Below are 22,166 nucleotides of genomic sequence, written 5' to 3' on the forward strand. Positions count from 1 at the left end.
GGTCTTGAAACCAAGAGCCCTGACCCAAGAGAGAGGTTGGTTCCATGCAGGGAACTCAACCTGGAAGGTGATGCTTCTCCAGTATTAAGGTTTGAGCCCGCAGCAGTCTCCCCAAGTTACACTGAATTAACCCCAAAGGAAAACACATGCATCCCCTTCTGTACTAGAAAGTTTGTTTCTCCTCTCTAAAAGTGATTAAACTTACTGGAGTCTAAATATTAACTTTTTTTATGGAGGAACTGCTTGACTGAGCACTTGGAAAGAGAAGCAAGGGGGAAAAAGCAAAATCAGGGTGAATTCTGCAGAGCTAAACGGATTTACACCCAGAGCATCCATAGAGCTGAAAACAAGCCCTTTGGTCACACAAGCACCAGCATCCATCCCGTTTCCCCCAGCACCTTGTGACCACTTTGCTTCTGCACTGCTTCCCCTTCCACAGACCCTTCCCCTGGCAAAATCGCCATGGATCAGGTCTCCTTCCCCATCTCTACACCACACGCTTCCTTTGTTACCTCCAGCTCTGCCTCTTGCCCAGCCTCTTTCGAGACCACGCACAATTCCCTCTCTTCATTTATAACGTTACCTTGAAGGTATTTTTAGCCTGTGACCATGTTGCCCCTGAGCCTTCCTTTTCCCATGCTCCATAAATTCAGCTCTCTTGGTCATTCCTCATGTCTTCAGCACTCACATTCTTCCTCCTGACCTCCTTGGTTTGCTGCCTCCTCCTGCACCCACAAGGACCACAAGCCACATGCTTTGGTGACTCCAATTGCTGTCACCTCTGTGTTCTTATGCCTCATTCCTTGAGACAAGGTGGCTCCAGGACCGTGTCCTTCCACCTTTAGGCCACCATGAACTCCTTGAGGTGACCCTCAGGGATGTGGATTGACTTGGAAGGCTTCCTATCAGTAACCCCCTTCCAGTTTCTCCAAACCAGTGCTTTGCTCTTCACAACATAGATCTTTAGAGCAATAAAACTACCCTGGTTTTACATGGGAGCACTTCCAGCTTCCCCAAACCAGTGCTTTGCTCTTCGCAACATAGATCTTTAGAGCAATAAAACTAACCTGGTTGTACATGGGAGCTCTTCCAGCCTTGCCAGCTCTCAGAAGCCTGGGGTTCAGCTCTGCGTGACTCTGCTCTGCAGTAAAACACCTCCAAGGACCATGACCGCATCCTGGCTGGGACCTAGTTCCACAAAGCCCCTTAGGTGCTTTGTTCCCACTCAAGCACCCACCTCCCACCAACTCCAAAGCTGAATTAGAACCTATATGAATATTTAGGGCCTGAAGGTTGTCATCAGCAAGAAAAAGCCCATCTTGAAATAGCTAACAACCCTGACACCTCTTACGTGAGAGATGAGGAGCACAGCCGTGCTTTAATCAGTACTTAAAATGAATAGGCTCCAAATGGTCCCAGGTGTCCTGGGTTAGGAGGGGAGGCACTTTCCGAACTTCATGATTGAAAGAAAGATGTAAAAGACCTTCTAAATATAAAAGTCTGTTTTTGAAGTCTTTTATGTAACTTCTTCCCTTTTAGAAGATGTTAGAGGGAGGATTAGGGTTTGGGCTTAATTAAGGGGGTTGCTTTTGACCCAGGTTTCAGGTTAAAAACTGCAAGTTAGGAAAGTGCCAGAGAGATGTGGCTGTCCCCAAGCTCCTGTCACTGCACAGAGCGTGTCATATGCAGGAAAACTCCTGAAGTAACTACATTCATAGTTCCTCTGCACCATGAGTTTTGCTGCAGGCTCGCTTCACTCTTTCAGCCTGGGCACCTGGGAAATCAAGAGAACATGGAGGGACGAGGGTTTATGGTTTAGTTATCTTTAGCCCGAGGTCCTGAGGGAAGCTGGTGTGTGCATCTGCCTCTCTCTTCCCACCTTTAATAACTGCAGAGCTTAAGGGCGATGTTTATCTTAGTTTATTAAATGCAGGGGGGACTTTTCAGCTTGCTACAAGTTGAGGATATGGGATCAGAGAGAGGACAGAAACCCTGGTATCTCCCCACTCAGGAAGCTGCTGATGCGTGCACGCAACTGTATCGGACATCAGAGAACCCACCTATGACTTTTCAAACCACAAAGCCATTGGAAACTGGTTCTGCTGCTCATGGAACTGGTTCTTTGTGGGCTCCCTTTGGATCCCATGTAGGGAGCACCAGACTAACAGCAAGGCTTTGCTAAGCATCTCAGTGTCTGAGTGTTTGACATGGCAGGCAGGGCTGAGCTGGGGTGAGGGGATGCTGTGTCTGCAGGATGACATTCCTCACTCCCAGCCTTATTTTCATGCAGCTCCTGCTTTGTTCTCCCAACTTTGTCTTGCTCACGCTGCTCCAAAGGATGTTCCTGTCCTCTGGGCATCCGGACACTCAGACTGTGCCTGCAAAACCTCTCATTCAGCATCTCTGTGTACTTGCTTGTGCACGCAGCCAGTGTGCAGAGCAGGGGAGGTGGTGGTAAAAGAGAGCTGTGGTTGTAGCCTGAGAGCAAGCTGCTGGCAATGGCTCAGCTGCCCAGGCCACCCTGCAAGAGGGACTTAGCTCCACCTCAAGATGTGGTCAAGTTCAGCCACCCCTTCCTGTTCCTATGCCTTGATCCTCATGGAGATCTATGGCTGGAGGTGTCCTGAGGCACCAAAGCACATTGACCTGCAGCAGCACGCTTCCTTCCCAGCAATTGCTCTAATGGGAATTGCTCAAAGCATCCAAGAGGCCAGTGCAGCTCCATTAATCACAGCCACCTCCTGCCTGGCGTGGGCTGCCCTCAATTGTTACCATGGTCCTTCAGGTCTGTGCTGGGGAAGAAATGAGTGCTGTGTCCTTGGAGCTGGCACACATCAGAGAGGATCTTCCTTTCCCATCACACTGATGCGTGAGCCAGGGCTGTCACAGGTGATAAACCCCTCTGTACACCCACTCCATACCAAAACACAGGCTCAGAAACCAGCAGTCTTTGCCCAGTGGCTGCTGTCACACCATTGTCACCCTGCAGAGGTGATATGTGAAGGTCATCCTCCCCTATTCCTCTTTCTTTCATCCCCATTCCAAAGGCTGGCTGCTTCTAGACTCATCACTCCTAAGTGCTCGCAGGGCAGGCGCTCACTGTAGCTGGCTGGGGTTGCCAAAAGCATTTAGCAGATATAAGGCATGGAAATGGTGCCAGGCAAGGGGTGATTAGGAATCATTTATACTGGGCATAATCAAAACACCCTAAATGTACAGGTAGCAAAGGAGCGCTTGTGAGCGAGCTAGAATTAATCATTTGAAGAGGCTGCAGTACCTCTCTGATGGAGCTATGGTTAAACGATATCCCACAAGGAGGTCTGGCTGGAAGCTGCGGCCTGAGCTGCGCTGTAGCTCAGGTTTCTCCTTCAGATCTGCAATATCTTTGTGCTGGGGTGAAGGCACAAGCCAAGAAGAGGATGGGGCATGGGGCATTGCTCTGGCCAGAGCTGCTGCTTTGTGCTCTCCTGGCTGCCAAATGAGGCTCCCACTGAGAATGTGAGTCTTAAATGGCGGGATGCAGAGGTGTCAGGTTCTCCTCTGCCCTCATCAGTCTTTTCCCCCCTTCCTGATTGCTGCTGCTTACTGTACAGAAAGCCAGTCCCAAGGATGAAAAGCCCAGGGAGAGCAAAACTCGTGCCCAGGTCAGTGTGACTGCCCCAACTCCATTTGCTTAGACCCAGGGGCTCAGCACCATGCGGGTCTGCTCCAGAACAGAGGCCAAGCCCAGCAACATGAGGAGCAGAGCAGCAGTGATCTATGGCCATGCTGGATGGATGGAGAGCTACCCACTGGCAGAGTGGCTTTACAGGGTGAAATGTGCTGCAAAACTGCCTAAGGAGGAGGTAAGTGGCTGCTGCTGGGACACAGCCATAGGAAAAGATGTTGGTCAGTGATGAACTCACTTTCTGAGGTCACATAATCATGAACTTCAAGCTGCATCCGCATCATTTCCACCTCTGCCATAGATGATTCAGCATCTCCGTCAGCAGTAAGTGATGGCAGGGCTCACTTGGGTGACGTCCTCTGGTGATGCTGGTGTTGAGGGGCTTGGAGTGTACCTTGGCCTCCCTGGAGCCCGTGGCATCAGCTTCCAAGGCAGTAGGAAAGGAATGGAAGGTCAGGAGAGCTCCATTTAGTCTTCCCCCATATGTGTTTTCAAATGCTTTTGAGATGCTCCAGATGTCATCAAGACTTTAAACTCAACACGGGACAGGCAGGACCTCACTGCCCATGTGGGGTTAAGGTTCAGCTAAACACACTGGACGACTGATGACAGATGAAGGGAGCAATGGGAAATGAAATCCTTAACTAAAAATGCTTTCTTGCATGTCCAAGCTGCCATGCATGCCTGGTGACATGCTGCCTGCGCTGAGTTTATGCAGGGACGTACCCAGGGGTTGCAGCTGATGCTATAACTCGCCTCCAAGTGCAGAAGGGCAGCAGGCAGCTCGAATTCCTCCAGCTCAGCATCCGCAGCACAGATTCCACTTGCAGCCTTGCAAAAGCCTTATAAATGTTTCAGAGCATCCCAAGTGCCTGCTGAGTTGGCCAATCAGCTCCGGTGGGTGAAGAAAACCTACCTTCAATTATTAACAGCACACAGCTACAGGGGTAGAGGTAGGGAAGGAGGAGTTACTCATTGCTCCTTCTCCAGTGGGTGTCATGAGAGCATTCAGAACCAGGCTAAGGATAAGCAGAGGTGTCTGCTCATGCTTTGGTGGATGGTCCCATTCGTGGGGTCTTTCCTTTTCCATCAGGAAACCCCAATGAGGTGTCAGTGCAATACTGTGTGCTTGCATTGTGGAGATGATGTGCCTTTTGGAAACTGGATGCTGATCCACATCCAGCCCCCCTGCACATCCCTCTCCTTCCTTTTCCTTCCAGCTCTACTGGTTTCTCAAACAACCTCTTGAGCTGATCCGCATGAGGACGGCAGAGCCAGCCCTGATGCTTCTTGACTTTCCCACAACCTCTAGTAACTTACCCTTCGCAAGCTTTAAGTTTCAGGTAACACAACCACATTTGCAAGCTCTGGTCCCCGCAGAAATGACAACAAGCACTTTGCAGCTCCCTTTGCGTCGCTATGGATGCGCTGCCTGCCAGGACCAGGTTTTGCAGAGGTGGGACGTGGGACTGGATTTCCTCTCCTTGGCAGCTGCTCCAGAAGGACTTTGTCCCTATTTCCACTAGATGGCATCGCTGAGGCTGCTACGGAGAGGAAGCGTCCTCGCCTGCAGGGAGGAGAGTGATAGAAAATGCCTCCAAAAGCAACCAAGCTGCTAGGAAAACTGTCTCCAAGTTCTCAGTTGTGAGGTCCTGGCTCTCCTGGCCATGGCAGAGGGGAATTGGAGGAGAAATCAGTGCTTTAAAATGCATCTCACCAGCACTGCCCTATATATCACCTATGTATCACCTGCCATGGACCACGCAGCACCCACCTGCTCTCACATGGTGCTGGTGATTCTCGAATCGACTTGAATTTGCTGCAAGGTTTGCCAGGAGCCATCTGTGACCCACTTCAGGGTAAAGGAGGGTTGCTTATCATTGAAGTAGAACCCCAAAATGGGTCACCTGTGACAAGCAAAGCATCATCCCCTCTGTGCCTGCAAGCCCGGTGGGGTCAGGCAGTGACCTGCACATGATGGGTCATCTATCTAATGGCAAAACACAGACCTACAATGAGTCTTCAGACCCAAGGTTTGGGTGGAGGCAGGTCCAGGATTCATTTGCCTTTGATTTGAGAGTCCCAGCATTCAGCATCCTTGATTTTCTGATTTGAGCCTCATGCTTTGCAGTGGGTCTAAATCAGAATATTCCTGTTAATTCTGTCTCTCTACAGAGCTTGACTCAAGCCTCTCAAAACAAGAGATGCTGCTGCTGCAGACATCTCACTGCAGGCCCTAACTCTCTTTTCTGATCCTGCAGATTACCTGGGGTATTTACCATACTGAAATCAAGCTGAAAACGTGGATCTGCTGTGAGCCATCAGCAGGTTTGAGTTCAGTCCTCTGGAGTTTCCATTTGTTTCTTCTGCAGTTACGCCGATGATTACGGCACCGCTTGTGCGTTGCTCCCTGAGCATCCTTCCTAGCTCCCCTGGCAGGTTTCTACGGAAATGGAGCTGTGGTTTTGTCAGACCTGGGTTTGCTTTTGGAATAGTTATAAAGGACCAGGTGTAAACTTTGTACCTCCTCTTGTCCACCCCTCACCTCACCCCACTCCTGCTGTGCAGGGACCAGCTTCCATCAGGGACCAGAGAGCTGGAGGTCCCTCAACAGCATAGGAGAGATGCTCCCACAGGAGTTGCTGTTCCTGCTGCTTTGAAGGATGGAGATAAAACATGCACATGATGATGTTCTCCTGCCCTGCTTGGAAGTACCCAGGAAGGGGCACAAGTCTGCTGGGCTGGCTCAAGGATAACATGCCTTTGGGAGCTAGGAAATACAGGAGGAGCTGGAAAACGAGATTGAACTATCAGTGGGAAAGCAGCCTTCTCCTGCAGTTGTGCTGTGCCTATAGGGATCCCCGGGTCCCTTTCAATTTGTGGCATGCCAAGGACGTGGCACTTCATAGAGCCCAAATACTGCAAAGACCTTGGGCATCAAATGGATTTCTTAGGAAGAAGCTGGTTGATGCTGGGAATGTGCAAAGGGGTGGAGAGCCACAGTGGCCTGTGCATAGAGTTTTGGGGAATGTGGCTTGGTCAGCTGGTACATGTCTATCTGCTGTCAGACCAGGACATGAGATGGGGATGGTGCTGGGGAGTGGGCAGCAGTGGGTGACTTCATGCAGCACTCTCTGTAGTTCAGCTTGTTGTCTGCTCCTTGAGGCTCTGCCTGGGGGCACTTGGAGCTGCAGAGCCTCAGGTGTTAATAAGGATCATTAAGGGCTCCTGCAACAAAACAGTGATGATACTTGTGCTATGGAGCTCTCCTGGGAAGATGCATGATGCCATCGTTCCATGGGCATCCACTCCCAGAGCTGTGGCTTCTCCTAAAAGCAAAGTCACGAGCACAGACAACCTCAGGATGCTCCAGGGTGCTGCTAACCTCACCTTCAGGGAGGAGATGTCCCTTGGAAATGCCCCTGGGGTGCTGTGGCAAGGTGGGAGCCGCAGCATCACACTTCCTCCCTCCATCTCCCTGCCCTGCTTCCACCCTTTCCCCCCTCACAGTTCCTATTGCATTTGGTCAGTCCCAGCCACTTGGCAGCCACAACCCTTTGGACAGGGCCAGTAGCCACTAAGGAGAGCAGGGAGAGGTGCACACCTCGCCCAGGGCTGCAAGTTTGCGATGGGAGCCAATCCACCATCTTGGGTGAAGACCATGAGCTTTGGGGCTTCTTGGGAGTCCTGAGTCACATCTGGGCTCCAGTACATGGCTTCAGTCGGGGAGAAACCCTCCTGTTGTGGTGTTTGGAAAGGGCTGAGGGGATCCATCATGTATGAGGTGAAGAAGTGTGTAGAGAAAAGGAGCTTTGGCCACTTCTCCCAAAATGATGGGGTATTATAAAACACCAAAGGAATGCTCTAGCCCTTTCACGAGGATGGGTATGATGTTTTCTTTCTCTAAATGGCATAACTTTAGGAGGTAACTTAAGGTTATTTTGCATGGAAGAAAGTGTAATAAAGGCCCTGATAATTGGTATTAGAGGGTTGAGCAGGTGAAGGAGAGCATCAGAACTGCTGTAAGAGCAGCCCCTGCTCTAGGCTGGGGGAATCAGCCCAGACACCTCCATTGGTCAGAGTGAGAGACCTGCCTTGGGGCCACCTGGAATATAGAATCATAGAATAGTTAGGGTTGGAAAGGACTTTAAGATCACCCAGTTCCAACCCCCCTGCCATGGGCAGGGACACCTCGCACTAAACCATGGGTGCTCAATTCTCTTCCTTCCTCTGCATTTCCATCCCAGCCCTTCCTGTGCCCATCCTCACCTTCTACTCTAAGTGGGATGGGCACATAAGCCCCACCAAAGCCAGCCCCTCTCAATGACAGACGCACACACAGAGCTCCACACCTTTTGGGTTGGTTGGTTTGGTTTAGGGTTTTTTTGGGGGAAAAGGGGGGGATTATTTGGGGTTTTTTTTTTCCACTGTGGATGTTGTACCAGTTTTATTGGTAAAATTAACATGAAGCCTCACAAACGCTGGAACATGCTTTTCCTTTTAAAGAATTTCCACTGGACCTTAATGGTGAGCATCCAGTCGTTGACATATAAACTCTTACAAGCTGATGTGCACACGTGCGCCCGGGGGAGACGGTGGCAGCGTCCTGGTGTCAGGGATGGTTTCTGCGCGATGCACTGGGAGCCCACGATTCATTTTCCAGCCTTCTGGGCCTTCTGGGCAGACTTGGTGACTTTCCCGGCCCCACCGCTCTTCTTCTCCACGTTCTTGATGACTCCCACAGCCACGGTCTGCCGCATGTCACGGACAGCGAAGCGGCCTGTGGGGTGGAGAAAGAGTGACATAGCATCATAGAATGGTTTGGGTTGGAAGGGACCTTAAAGCTCATCTGGCTCCAACCCCTGCCACGGGCAGGGACACCTTCCACTGGAGCAGCTTGCTCCAAGCCCCTGTGTCCAACCTGGCCTTGAACACTGCCAGGGATGGGGCAGCCACAGCTTCTCTGGGCACCCTGGGCCAGCGCCTCAGCACCCTCACAGGGAAGAGCTTCTTCCTTATACCTAACCTGAACTTCCCTTGGTCCAGTTTGAACCCATCACCCCTTGTCCTATCGCTCCAGTCCCTGAAGAAGAGTCCCTCCCCAGCATCCTTGTAGCCCACTGCAAATATCAGAACCTGCTCTGAGGTCTCCACACAGGTTCTCTTCTCCAGGCTGAACAGCCCCAACTGTTCCTGGCTTTGCTAAAGCTTCCAGATATGCAACATCATCGGAGCACCTTCCTGCATTAGGAGGTGACCTCTCTGAGCAAACTTCCCTCTTTCTTCTCCTGAGCAGTGTGGTTTAGGGCAGATGGGGAAGCTGGAAAATGGTTTTGCGTTCAGAACAATCAGGGTTTAATAACCTTGAAGGAAAGGTCCTGCTGCTCCCAGAGAGAAAATCCCAGCCTTGCCTTCAGAAACCCAGCTCAGCACAGAGCCTGTCCCATCCCACCAGCCCTAAGACAGTTCATGCATCAGTTCTGCACCCTCAGATCATGAGGGAGCAACAAAACCTCCTCAGCTCCATCCCCAGTCTAACTGTTGGGGATACTGGGGAAGTCTCAGCACATCTGGTGTGAGCTCTACACCCACAGACCCTTCATCCTCCTCCAGAGGACACCTCCAAAGAGCCATTCCCTTACCAAGGGGTGGGTACTGGGAGAAGCTCTCCACACACATCGGCTTGCCAGGAATCATCTCCACAATGGCCGCATCACCCGATTTCAGGGACTTGGGGTTGTCCTCCAGCTTCTTGCCCGAGCGCCGGTCGATCTTCTCCTTCAGCTCGGCGAACTTGCAGGCGATGTGAGCGGTGTGGCAGTCGATGACGGGCGAGTACCCGGCGCTGATCTGGCCGGGGTGGTTCAGGATGATCACCTGGGGGACAGAGGGGTGTCAGGACGGGGCTGGCAGCAGGCGGACGGTGACAAAGCACGCACGGTGCTGTGCTGACCTGAGATGTGAACTGCGCTGCCTCCTGCGGGGGGTCCGACTTGCTGTCCCCGCACACGTTCCCGCGGCGGATGTCCTTGACGGAGACGTTCTTCACGTTAAAGCCAACGTTGTCCCCAGGCAGAGCCTCGCTCAGGGCCTCGTGGTGCATCTCCACGGACTTCACCTCGGTGGTGATGTTCACGGGTGCGAAGGTGACCACCATGCCGGGCCGCAGGATGCCGGTCTCCACTCGGCCAACGGGGACTGTGCCAATACCTTCAAAGACAAAGATAGAGCAGAGCAAGATGGAAGCTGCTTGGAATACCCCTGGACCAAAGCCTGACTGCAGCAAAAGCAAGATATCTCCAGTGCTTTTCATCATGTTTGCTTCTTGACCCCAAACTCCCCAGTTTTCAGCTGCAAGATCAACATTAGGGTCTTCAAAAATACCTGAAGTCCATCCTTTCTACACAGTGTTTTGTAAAAAAAGGATGGTTTCACCATCATCAGAAGGCCCTGAGCAATCCATGTGTCCTGAAAGCTCTTCCTTTGTATAAGTAGTGGCATCTCCTCCTTGAAAAGAGGTTGAGGAGTTTGGATGGACCCATCTGCTCCTCTACATCCACCCTGATGCTGCTACCTCCCGTTTTTCCATGGTGTCAATGCTCTCTAAGAACCTGCCTCACAGTGAAACCATCTCTCTTTGTCCCAGCTGAGCTAGAGGAGGACACAGACCTTCTCACCACCTTTCATCTCCATTGCAAGCAAAACACTGTGTTGAAAAGCCAGTTAAACCCCATGTTCACCCATGTTCAATCCCTGCCTGGATTCTGCAGCACACGTGTCCTTGGAAAAGCATGGAAAAGGGCTGGAAACGGCTGTGCCAGGGAGTCAGCAGGGCAGAGAGCTCACGGGGTATTTATAGCTCAGAAGAGTGTCCCCATCACTGCTCCAGAGGGACAGGCAGACGTGCTGGCCGCTGTGCTCCCTACACGGCTGGCACTGGGTTCCAGGTCAGCACATGGAGGTGCTGATGATGGACACCAGCGTTTGGGAAGCAACGGCAGACCGTGGCCAAGCCATCACGCACCAGCCACCCTTCTCTCCAGAGCAGTTTGAAGAGCTCAATCCCTCCAGTTTCCCAATACCTGGAAATGTCATTCCTGTATTCCCATGGAACAAAGACTCCGGTTAAAGCAGTGGCAAGGCTTTTGCTCACCTCCAATCTTGTAGACATCCTGGAGGGGCAGACGCAGGGGTTTATCTGTGGGGCGGGTTGGGGGCAGGATGGTGTCCAGAGCCTCCAAGAGGGACACCCCACTGGCGTTGCCTTCCTTGCGCTCCACCTTCCAGCCTTTGAACCAAGGCATCTGCAAACAGAGCAGCAACAACAGAGAATCCCAGCCTGGTTTGGGATGAAGGGACCTTAAAGCTCATCCATTTCCAACCCCCTGCCATGGGCAGAGACACCTTCCACTAGAGCAGGTTGCTCCAAGCGCCATCCAACCTGGCCTTGAACACTTCTGCTCAATTTCCCCCCTTTCCAGAAACATGCAAAACATCCATTAACAGGAGAAAAAGGATGGAATTGGTTAAAACCAGCAAACTCAGAGCCCCCTTTTCCAACACCAACCCATGCTGCTGTGCCAGCTGCCTGGATCCTGCTCTCCAGCAGTGATACCTCCAGCACAGGGACTACAGGGTCTCCAGCCAAGTCCCAGCTACAAAGCTGCCAATCTTCAGACCTGGGAATGAAGTTTCTTCAAGGCAAGCCCCAGACAGATGCTTCTCTCCAATCCCTCCCTCCTGCCATCACCCCTCCAGAGTCTGGATTTTAAGCCCTGTCTTGGGAGGATGCTGGAAACCTGCTGCTTGCACCAAGGACTGCGCAGGGGCAGGGTCGTTTAGCACAGATGCTCTCTGCTCCTGCTCTAAATTGGACCCTTGAAGCTAAAATTGGCCAGAAAAGAGGCAGAGAGGTATGGAAATGTGCTCAGCAGAGGCCATGGCTTGATGCAGGGAACCACAGTGCCTTCTTGGGGTGACGCTGCACATCTGGAAGCTGTAGCAACACCTGGGGCTTGCCAGCAAGACAAATTCAGTCCTGGGTCTGAACAGTCTCTGTTGTATCCCGATACAACGAACAGGGATCAGCAAATGCAAGGTCATTCCACTGCCTCTGCACAGGGAGGTTTAGACCTGAGTTTTCCACTCAGCTGTAAAACACTGCCCATTTGCAGCTCCATCACACAAGTTATGGATGTGGCCTTTTCCTTAGGTACCAACACCAGCGGCACAGTGTGATGGGGTTGGGGTAAGGGGTGAAATAGGAACAGGACCCTCAAAGTGCCCTTGGTTTCACAGCCATCCCTGGAGGACACGGCTATGCCAAAGATGGTTTCCTATCCTGCATTCTTCACTGCTTTCAGGAAGGACTGAAGGAAAGAGCTGGGTCCAGCCATGGAATTCAGCCTGCATCAAGCATGCCCAGGTCAGCTTCCTTTCTTTTCAATGCTTTATCCAGGAAACTTCTGATACCTCTAGAATCAGATAAATTCACACTTTGACACTTCCTAGGATCAAATCTACCCTGGGAAACCTCTGCATGGCTCCAGGTTGAGAAGCATCTGCAAAACCTGCTTTGTGCTGCCTCCTAGGGCCACCCAAGTGAAACCTCTCTTATCCATTCCCCAAATCTGCTTCCCAAAGAGCAATTCCTATTCCACCGTTCCTATGGCAAAAGCAGGATCTGACCAAACCCTGCAGCCAGACAGGATAAACTGCAGGCTCAAGCTCGCATAAATAACAGCTGAGCTCAAACTCTCTTGCACCCCAAGTGCATTTTACAGAGCAATTGCCCCTCTCTGATTTTACCCAGCCCATGAACATCCCAACACACCCACCCCAGCATCAAGACTTCACTCCCAGCTACCACGCTCCTTTGTACTACAGAGCAGATGCATTTGGGTTGCTGCATCCCATGGGATGAAAGTCTCCCAAACCCCTTCAAACGGCCGTGTTCTGTCAGCCGCAGCAGCAGCAAATTGCTTCCCATAAAATCCCATTCCCCAGAAAGCCCCCAAATGTGAAACGTTGATGCTGTTGCAGCCCATGCACCGTTCTGTGCAGTTGGCCTTAGGCTGATGTGCAGCAGGGACGTGGGCTGGAGTGGCCCACGCAGAGCTGGCTCCAGCCTGATGTACCACCACATCCCCCTCACCTGGAGGTGACGGGAGCTGTAGGGACGTCACAGCTCTAATCCCCACTTTCTGATAAGTGCCCTGACGGACACACAAGCAAAGGGCTGAGTTATTTCAGCTCCTGCCTTCCCTTGGGCAGTGCATCACATTGGGGACATGCTCCGAGAGGAAGGAGATCACTGAGCCCCATCCTGTTCTGTGCCTCCCCTCTATTAATAGAGCTGTTTGGGATCATCTTCCCGGCCCAGCAGCTGCTGACATTTGGAGCCTGTCTGATTTGAGGCACCCTGGAGCTATGTGGCTGGGTTTGGCATGGCCACGGCTGACCTTTATCCCAGCTCTGCTCCGCAGGGAACAGGAACCTCCCAAGCACCCCAAAAATCCCTTCCTTCCAATCAGCCCCAAGCGAGCCGCCCTTCCCATGAGCGGTGTTTCAGGCCAGTGTGAGTTTGCATTGCAGCACTCTAGCACAGGCTCATGATCCCTGACCTCCTTCAATCACTGCTCTACACATACATTGCCTCTGTGCCTTGTCACAGAGCCCTGACCCATAATCCATAAGTGAAGCTCTAAATTCCCCTTAAGCATCAAATTTCCCATTAGCTTCACAAGAGATTGCTAAGGATTTCTGGTCGAAGCAACTTGCTCAAGGTCACCCAGAAGCAGCAAGAGAGGAGGGACCTTCCTCTGGCCACAACCTTCCAGCCCATTATGTTTTAGAAGCCTAAAGCTGGGATAGCTTTTCCTCCAAAGAACCAGTGTCTGAGTAACAAATGTTATTGGCAACCTGTCACCGAGAGCCCCACATCCTTCTCTAAGCTCTTCTTTCTTCCCTGTTGTCATATGAAATAATGGCAAGGGCCCACCCTGCTTTTGTATCCCCACTGGCCCCATCACTGATGCACCGTAGAAATGGACTGGACAAGGAGCAGCACCAAATGGATACTCCAGGAAACTGTGAGTTTGGCATGGGAAACCTGGTACTTCCTCAAGAAAAAGCCACCTTAAGAAGTGAGATGTCAGCACTGGAACTGGAGGTGCAGCCACCGTAGTGGTGTATAGCTCTGACAGGAAAGGGTACTCGATACCCAACACGACGGAGCACTGCTGCGTGGTGGGAGCTATTCCAAGCCTGTGACCACATTGTGTTCTTTCCCTCAGAAAACAATGTCCTAAAACCACACACGATGTTCCTGCTGAGAGTGACAATTGCTGTGGATGGTTCTAATGTTGCCATGGGTCTGATGATGCGAAACCTTCAAATCACATCCCAGAGGCAAAGCCATGGAGATCATCTCCTGGAGATGGTCATGTTTAGCTGCTGGGGTGTCTGGCCACAGTACAGCAACCAGTGTGCCCATCAGCAGTGCACCCATTCATCCCAGCTTGGTGCAATCAGAGCTATGTGACAAGCACATCTATGCTGGCAACATGGGCCATTACCATGATGGGTACATGAAACGTGCCTGTGGTTTTCAGCTTCAACCTGGACCAGGATACTCTGGATAAGGGGGAGAAGCCTAACACAACACACACTTACATTGGGAGAAGGCTCCAACATGTTGTCTCCATGCCAGCCCGAGATGGGCACGAAGGGAACTGTGGCTGGGTTGTAGCCGATCTTCTTGATGTAGGCGCTGACCTCCTTGACGATCTCATCGTAGCGCTTCTCGCTGTATGGGGGCTCCGTGGAATCCATCTTGTTGATGCCCACGATGAGCTGCTTCACCCCCAGGGTGTAGGCCAGCAGAGCGTGCTCACGGGTCTGCCCGTTCTTGGAGATACCAGCTTCAAACTCACCAACACCGGCAGCGACGATCAGGACAGCGCAGTCAGCCTGGGAGGAGAGAGCTGATGAATGGCTTCTGCTTCGAGAGAGTGATGCTCCTGGTAAGTCCCTGATAACTCCTGCTCATGGCTTGGACCAACTTCCCATCAGTTGCTACCCATAACCCTGCAGATCTACCTCAAAACTGACTTAACTGTGCTACATCAGACTTGCGCACTTGCAACGTGGGTTGGAAATCAGAGTGTGTCACTCTAATCAGGATCTCATCTTGATCATCCAGAGATGCTCAGACAAGGCCTTATCTAAAACTACTGAAGTCTTGCAAATAATCTCCCTGCGTGATGGGTGGGATTCCACCCATGGCAACCCAGAATACTTCTGTACCCAGAGCCCATAGCAGAACACGCCTGGGTTTGACAGAAAGTCATGCCCAGCCCAAAAGGCATTGCAATGGGAATCTTATTGGGCACGCAATGGGGCTCATCCAGCACCCATCAATGACTGGGAGATGCAGGAATGTTCCACAGTGTGGTGAGGGGAAATTACCCTGCTCTGGATAGGTAGACCATTGAGTTTGGCAATATGACGTGGCTCATGGGACAAAAACAGATGTTTCAAGTTAAAGGAAGGAGAAAAGATCCATAGAGTTTCCTTTAGCCAATAAAACCTAATGGATTGTTGGAAGTTTTGTTGGCTAAAATAATGTGGAGGTATCCTTACACAAAAGCCTGTAGATCACAGCATCCCACCTACCAGAGAGGCCGTATTCATCCCCACCTCCTCCAAAAAGACTCCAACAGCACCTACATGACCCTGGGTTTGTCAGCAACTCTCAGCTTCCTATCTCCAGCAGCCCCCCATCTCCTGGCCACCATTCCTCACCTGGGAGGTGCCGGTGATCATGTTCTTGATGAAGTCCCTGTGGCCAGGCGCATCAATGATGGTGATGTAGTACTTGGTGGTCTCAAACTTCCACAGCGAGATGTCAATGGTGATGCCACGCTCACGTTCGGCCTTCAGCTTGTCCAGCACCCAGGCGTATTTGAAGGACCCCTTCCCCATCTGGCCAACATGAAGGCAAGAACCAGTGAGAAAACTCAAGCCCATATCCCAGGCTCATGTAGGCAGAGGGTCACATTGCAGACATTGAAGGCAAGATTCCCTAAACTCAATGGCATCTGTGATCCATTTACTAACAAATACAGGAGATGTTATTCTCAATGTGTTTCTCAACCAGAAGAGCTGTGAAGTGAATTTGAATGGGGCTTGATGGGCAAGATCTGGACCAGTGATCCATGAAGTCTCCTCCATGGTCCTGCACTGCTGCTGGGAAATGATGATGCTACAGAACTCTACAGCAGTGATGGAAGCTTCTAATTGTATTTTAATCTATTAACTGATGCTGTGAGGCAGCTGCTTTGTGGGAAAGGGAGTTGCTGCATGGATGAGCCTAGAACTGGTGGCGTGTAAGAGGAGAAGGGGTTAAAAGGAAATTAAAATGCGAGATGGTTGCTATGAGCAGAACAGAACCGGGACTGATTCTTGCCACAGGGTGTGCAAATTCATACGACAAGCTCCTGCGAGCTGCAGCCAGACCAACTGTCATTCCCAAATGGCCAAAATCTCAGCCAACATTGTAATGCATAAAACCCTGCTGGGTGAGATTAGCTACAATAAATCTATCCTGTGATAAAGCACATTCTGAAGCGCTTTCCCCTTTGGGTCAGCGTTCTTTGGCATCATGGAGAGGCGGAATTCCCCCCCAGCATCGGAGGGATGCTCCCAGTCTGAGCTGGGATCCTGTCAACAGGGAGATGGAGCAGGACAAGACCCTTCCCTTGGTGACCATGCTGTGTGCTGGAGCAGTCTGGGGATTCTGGTTGAAGCGAAGGATTAATGTGCATCAACCATCAGCTCTTGGCCTCGGATGCAAGGGGCTTTTTTAAGATGGAAAATGGAATTTAGGTCATTTGCGGATGATTTAATGGGCTCCTACCACTGTGCAAGGACAGAGCTGCAGTACCCCACTCCCACCCACCCATCCCAGTGTCCTCTGCAGCCACAGCTCCTTCTGGAGGATCAGTGCATCCTGGCCAATTATAAATCACTGCTCCAGAGGGAAGCGCTTCCCGATTGTGGGCAGCTTCAGCACTGATCCTCACCAAGAAGCCTAATGCAGCATCACATCCCAACCCACCCTGCCCACCCCATGCCCCTGGCTCCCACACTCCGGCCCCATGTCCGCATAATTCAGCACAAGGAATTAACATGCTGAATTAATGGTGCCGCCTGGTTTACGTAAGAGCCGAGCACTGCGATGACTTTGCAGCTTGCTCTGGAGGATTACCGGCAAAATCCTTGAGCCAGAAGCAAACCTCCTCCTCCTCAGAGGGGATGCCAGTCAAGAGGGTGATGCCCCATCTCTGATGGGCAGCTGGGAGCTCTCGAGCATGCAGGAAGGGCAGCCCAGGCATGGAAAAATCCAGAATCACATCCCTGCTCCTAAGCATCCTCCTGGCATCGGGCTTAGTGAGGGGGAAGAGCAGGAGCTTGGGGGTTAACCCTTTCCAGCATGCACATCAAATCCCTCTCTTGCCAAGGAAAAAAGGGAGGGAGTCATTCGAGCGTGCCCATTTATTGCTGGAAAAGGTGGAGATGCACCAAGGAGTTTGTGCTTTAGAATAGGTAGATCTTGGGCAGGAGTTCAACCAGCACATCCCATTCCTCCCACCCATCAGCAACCTATTCCTTCCCTTCTGCATGGGGAAACTGAGGCACCGAGCTCTCCCCATCTCCCCAGCTCTCCCCTAGGAACTGAATGGGAATCAGCACCTGATCACAGGGACCACATCCACACACACAAACAGCCTCTCATCATGTGAAACCCCCCCCCCCCCAGAACTGGGCATTGCACGGAACTTGAAGACAAATGAGATCCTTTATTTAGCAAACTGTTTCCCTCCTTTCATGGGGTATATTCAGTTACCCAGAGCTGCTGCTGCAAAAAACAGGGTATTATCTAGCTTTGCACAATACCTTCCCTGTTCAGGGCCAGAAACAGCCTGCTTTTCCTTGCCTGAACCCCAGCACAGGGACAGCTTTCCAGTTGGAGACCACAAATACGGATCTCTTCCTTTATTTTTTCATAGCACAGCTCGTCTTGGGGGGATCCCATTACCTTGGAGCCAAAAGACAAGAGGAAAAAGCCTTTCTCTTTTCTATAAACCCCCCTATCAGCCCCTGGGGTTTTTTGTTGGCTTTTTGGGTGCAGGCAGGCTTCCATTTCCTATGAATGCCACCTAATGGAAGAAAACCCTTCCCCAGCCCTGCACCAGAAAATGGAGTCGGAAAGCTCAGTCAATAGGCTATTAATAGCAGCTCCCAGTCCCCGCTTATTCCGGCAAGTCAGTGGAAGTGTCTGTTCCATTAAAATAGCCGCAATCGCATCCACAATAACCTCATCAAGCAGTATCCAATCTATAGGCAAAGGGAGGGGGAATCTATGGGGGGATCATTTTGGAATAGGGGGGAGAGGGGTCATTTTGTATGAGGAAGATGTTGGCTTAAAGGCTGGGGAAAAGGGCTGGCAGTGAGGCAGGAAAATGGGTGTTTTAGCTCCGATGCTATCAGCAGATTTAAAGGGTTAAGACAGACACCAAAACGCTTAAATAAGAGTGGCTGCTCTGTAAACCTCCTCTTTTCCATGTGAATGTGGGATCTTATCCAGAAAAAATATGGAGGGATATCTGCATTAAAGATTCCTGGAATGATGACGACAAGCCATCTTCTGAGAGAGCAGGTCTGCCCTATCAATAACAGCCGGGCTTTTCCCGGCTCACCCACCTCTCTAGAATTTACCATCATTAATTTCCGAGAGCTTCCAGTTCACGTTTTGATTCCCAACGTTATTTCTTCCTCTTTAACCTCTGCGTTTGCCACATTATAGGTATTGGGTGGTGCTTTATGAGTGACAGCATCCACTATTAAATGGCTATAAACGCCACCATTAAACAAAAGAACTTAATTTAAATGCTCCTGCTTCATGCCAGCTTTTCTGTATTAAATCCTGCTACACGTCAGCCCCCCTGCCTGAGGAAAATGGGAATAGGGCTTTTAAACTGGATCAAAGGAGTGGTCCAGCTGATGCAGGACCTTGTGCCCAGCAGGCACTGGCAGGAGATGCTTCAGAGTGAAACTCAGAGAGCTCGGCACTGGGCAATGAGGGATTATCCAGCTTCCCTCCTTATGTGCAATATTTAGAAGGAATTTCATGCTCTGGTTTGTGGCTCTTCCCGAATGCTATTGATGACCACCAGTTCCCTAACCCATCTCGCAGACCTCACCATGTCCATGCCCTCATTACCAGCCTGCAGCATGGAGTATCCCAGCTCTGGAGAAGAGGGTGGCAAGCACCCAAATGCCCTATTTTCCCAAGGCCAGAGAAGTCAGGAAGACCCAGGGGTGCAGAGGGAGAAAAATAGATGGGAACAAAGGGAGAAAGAGAAGGTACGAGAAGGGCAGCACCAGGAAAATGGGAAAAAAGGGCATATTGGGGGTGTCAGTGTGGAGCATCCCTGCGGATGGGGTTGTGGGATGGGGGGAATGCTGCAGGATGGGCTCCTCACCTCAGCAGCTTCCTTCTCGAATTTCTCAATGGTCCTTTTGTCAATGCCCCCGCATTTGTAGATGAGGTGCCCGGTGGTGGTGGATTTCCCAGAGTCCACATGCCCAATGACGACGATGTTGATGTGCGTCTTCTCCTTCCCCATGCTGCTGGGCTACGCGGGGCTGGCTGGGGCGGGCGGCGATGGAAATGCAGTTGTGGGGTTTGGGAGGCTGCAGGGGAAGAGGCAGGCGCATCAGAAGAGCCCCTATGACAGCCCCTTCCCAACCCATCGAGGGCAGCTCTCCTCCCCTCGCCCCACCTTCCCGCTGGACCATGCGCCCCATCCTGGCTGGGGGTGCCCAGCCTTGTCTGGCAGCTCTGCCCGTGCTGGGATGGAGCCAGCCGGGCTATTTCTGGCCATTGGGTGCATCCTCCAAGTCTCAGCAAGATGTCTCTTCTGTCAATGTCCTGCCCTCCATGGAGACCCCCAGGGCTACGTCATCGGTGCCTCGAAGGTGCCCTTCCTCCTTGGAAAACCTTCCTTTGGCTGCTACTGCTGCCTTCTCGGTCTTTCCAAACCCGAGGGCATCTCCTCCATGTTGTAGGTACCCCTGGGAGGAGCTGTGGGTGCCTGGCCCTATGAGCTGCCCTCACCATTCCCAACCCATTCACGGTTCGGGTGACAACGTGGTGACTGCAAAACGGAATGGACAAAAATAGCCCTCGCCTGGTCCCCGGAGCAGGGCTGAGCCCGCAGTGGGGGGTTTGTTATATTTTGCTGCCGTGAATCAGGCTGAAACAGAGGGAAAAGGATGAAAACACAAATCCGAGGAGCTGTTGTGGCATCTCCCCGCGTTCCCATGGCTCTGCGGCTGCTGCGCAAACCCAGCGCGATCAGGAGCTTTCATTTGGAGTCTGATCAAATCCCATTTCACGAATCAGCCCATAAAACTAAAGGAGGTCAGGAGGAGTTCGCTGCTGGAGCGGCGATTCAGTCATGCGGGCAATGATATCCCGCTGCGAGAAGCCTCCCTGGGCAGCGAGAGCTCCGTCCCTGCGCTGCCCTTGAGCGGCTCCCGCCTGGATCTGGCTATTTTGCAGCTCCGCAGGGATACCCCCACCCGGGTCCGGATCCCTCTGCCCGGGGCACATCCCAGCACCCAGATACGGGGTCGCTTTGGGAAGCGGGGTTTTATTTTACTCTATTATTGTTGTTGTTTTCCTCCTCCTACCCAAGGCGCTAATGGCTGCGCTGGGGGGAGCAGGGTAATTCCCACCTGCGGGAAGCGGCACCTGCGGGATGAAGGAACGGCCCAGCCCCATCCTACCCGGGGGTACCCACACCCCATATAGCAGCACCCCATATAGCACTCAGGAGGGATGCGCACCGAACACCCTGGGGCAGGACCCCCACCACCAATACCCGGTCCCCCCCCTCGGTGCGGAGCGGCCCGATCCCAGCCGGGGGCCCGGAGCTCTTACCGGAGCGGCGGTCGGGGCGGCAGAGGCTGCCAGCTTGGGCTCCGGCGGCTTTATCTCCCCGGGAGGGGCCCACCTATTGACGGCGGCAGCGCAATGCAGCGGCCCCCCCGCACTACGGCAATGCGGTACCGGGCGGGGGAGAAAGAGGAGGAGGCGCGCCGGGGGGAGGAGGAGGGAGGGAGTGGGGCGAGGCGGGGAGAGAGACGGAGGATGGGGATGGGAGGGAAGGTGGAGGGATGGGAAGGAGGTGGAAGGATGGGTGATAAAGGGATGGAGGAAGATGGAGGGATGTGAGATATGAATAGGTGGGGGAGCGATGGAAGGGTGGAGGATGGAGGGACGGGAAAAACAGAAGGATGGGAGAAAAGGAGGGATGGGGAAAACGGAAGGATGGGAGAAACAGAGGGGTGGAAAATGGAGGAATGGAAAGAAGGTGGAAGAACAGGTGGTAAACAGATGGGAAGAAGATGGAGGGATGGGAAAAATGGAGGGATGTGTGATAACAACAGGAAGATGGAGAAGGATGTGAAGAAGGTTGAAGGATGGGAGATAAAGGGATGGAGGAAGATGGAGGGATGGGAAAAAAATGTAGGGATGAGAGAAATTGAGAGGTGGGGAAGAGATGGAGGGGCAGAAGATGGAGGGATGGGAAGATGAAAGGATGGAAGACAGAGGTCAGAGGGAGATAGCAGGATGGAAGATAGAGGAATGGGAGGAAGGTGGAAGGCTCAAAGATGGAGAGATGAGAGAGATGGAAGAGAAAGGCATGAGGGAGATGGAGAGATTGGAGATACAGGGATGGGAGAAAGATGGAGGAATAGAGAGAGATGGAAGGAAGGTCTTTTTGGAAGACAGGAGATATAATGGAAGTGCCGGTCCAGGGAGACTGGCACAGATGGAGGCCAAGTGGGGCTTGGACCCCCTCTGGCAGCCTGGGGGTGAAGGGATAGGGCTGGGATTGGATGGGGGCCCAGGACCCCCAAGTATCCGGCCCTTGCTCTGCCCCCCTGGGACCAGTGGTGCAAAAGAGCTGGTTTCCCACATGCACTATGAGGAAAGGGGGGTCCCCACACGACGCTCAGGGCAAACACACTTACTTACAACACACATATTGGCTGCTCAAGGTTTATTAACAGCATCTTATTTAATGGGCTTCAAGTCCTTGGAGGACCAGGAAACCATAAGCAATCTCATTCAGTAATACCATGAAACTTTCTTTGCATAAAACCAGACGATACGTAGTGGTCAGAATATCCCATTGTCAGCTGCACAATCACAAGGCTAACGCAAAAATCTTCTGTGTCCCAAACATAGGTCACAAGAAAGCTAATTCTGCATCAAGCTACAGAATTTTATGGCCCAGACCATCCTTCCAGTGAATACAACAGCTCAACCAGGTACTCTTAGGTGCTCTTACGAAGGGACTTACCTTCATAATCCAAGGGTTAAAAACTTACACATCATGTAAATGCCACTGACCTCTCATTA

The 22,166-nt window shown here is 52.0% G+C and overlaps 1 protein-coding gene across 1 annotated transcript; it reads right to left on the reverse strand.

The window, feature by feature from the left end:
• Positions 1 to 8,319: 8,319 nt before the first annotated feature.
• Positions 8,320 to 19,359, reverse strand: EEF1A2 (eukaryotic translation elongation factor 1 alpha 2; the record flags this gene model as incomplete). The annotated part of the gene is made up of 7 exons (XM_080627570.1): positions 8,320 to 8,447; positions 9,310 to 9,544; positions 9,621 to 9,877; positions 10,821 to 10,971; positions 14,342 to 14,638; positions 15,473 to 15,652; positions 19,216 to 19,359. The coding sequence occupies 7 exons, from the start codon at positions 19,357 to 19,359 to the stop codon at positions 8,320 to 8,322; spliced, it is 1,392 nt and encodes a 463-aa protein (XP_080483696.1).
• Between the last annotated feature and the right edge of the window lie 2,807 nt (positions 19,360 to 22,166).

The sequence above is a fragment of the Psittacula echo genome (assembly GCF_963264785.1).
Source record: "Psittacula echo genome assembly, chromosome: 12".
Lineage (NCBI taxonomy): Eukaryota > Metazoa > Chordata > Aves > Psittaciformes > Psittacidae > Psittacula > Psittacula echo.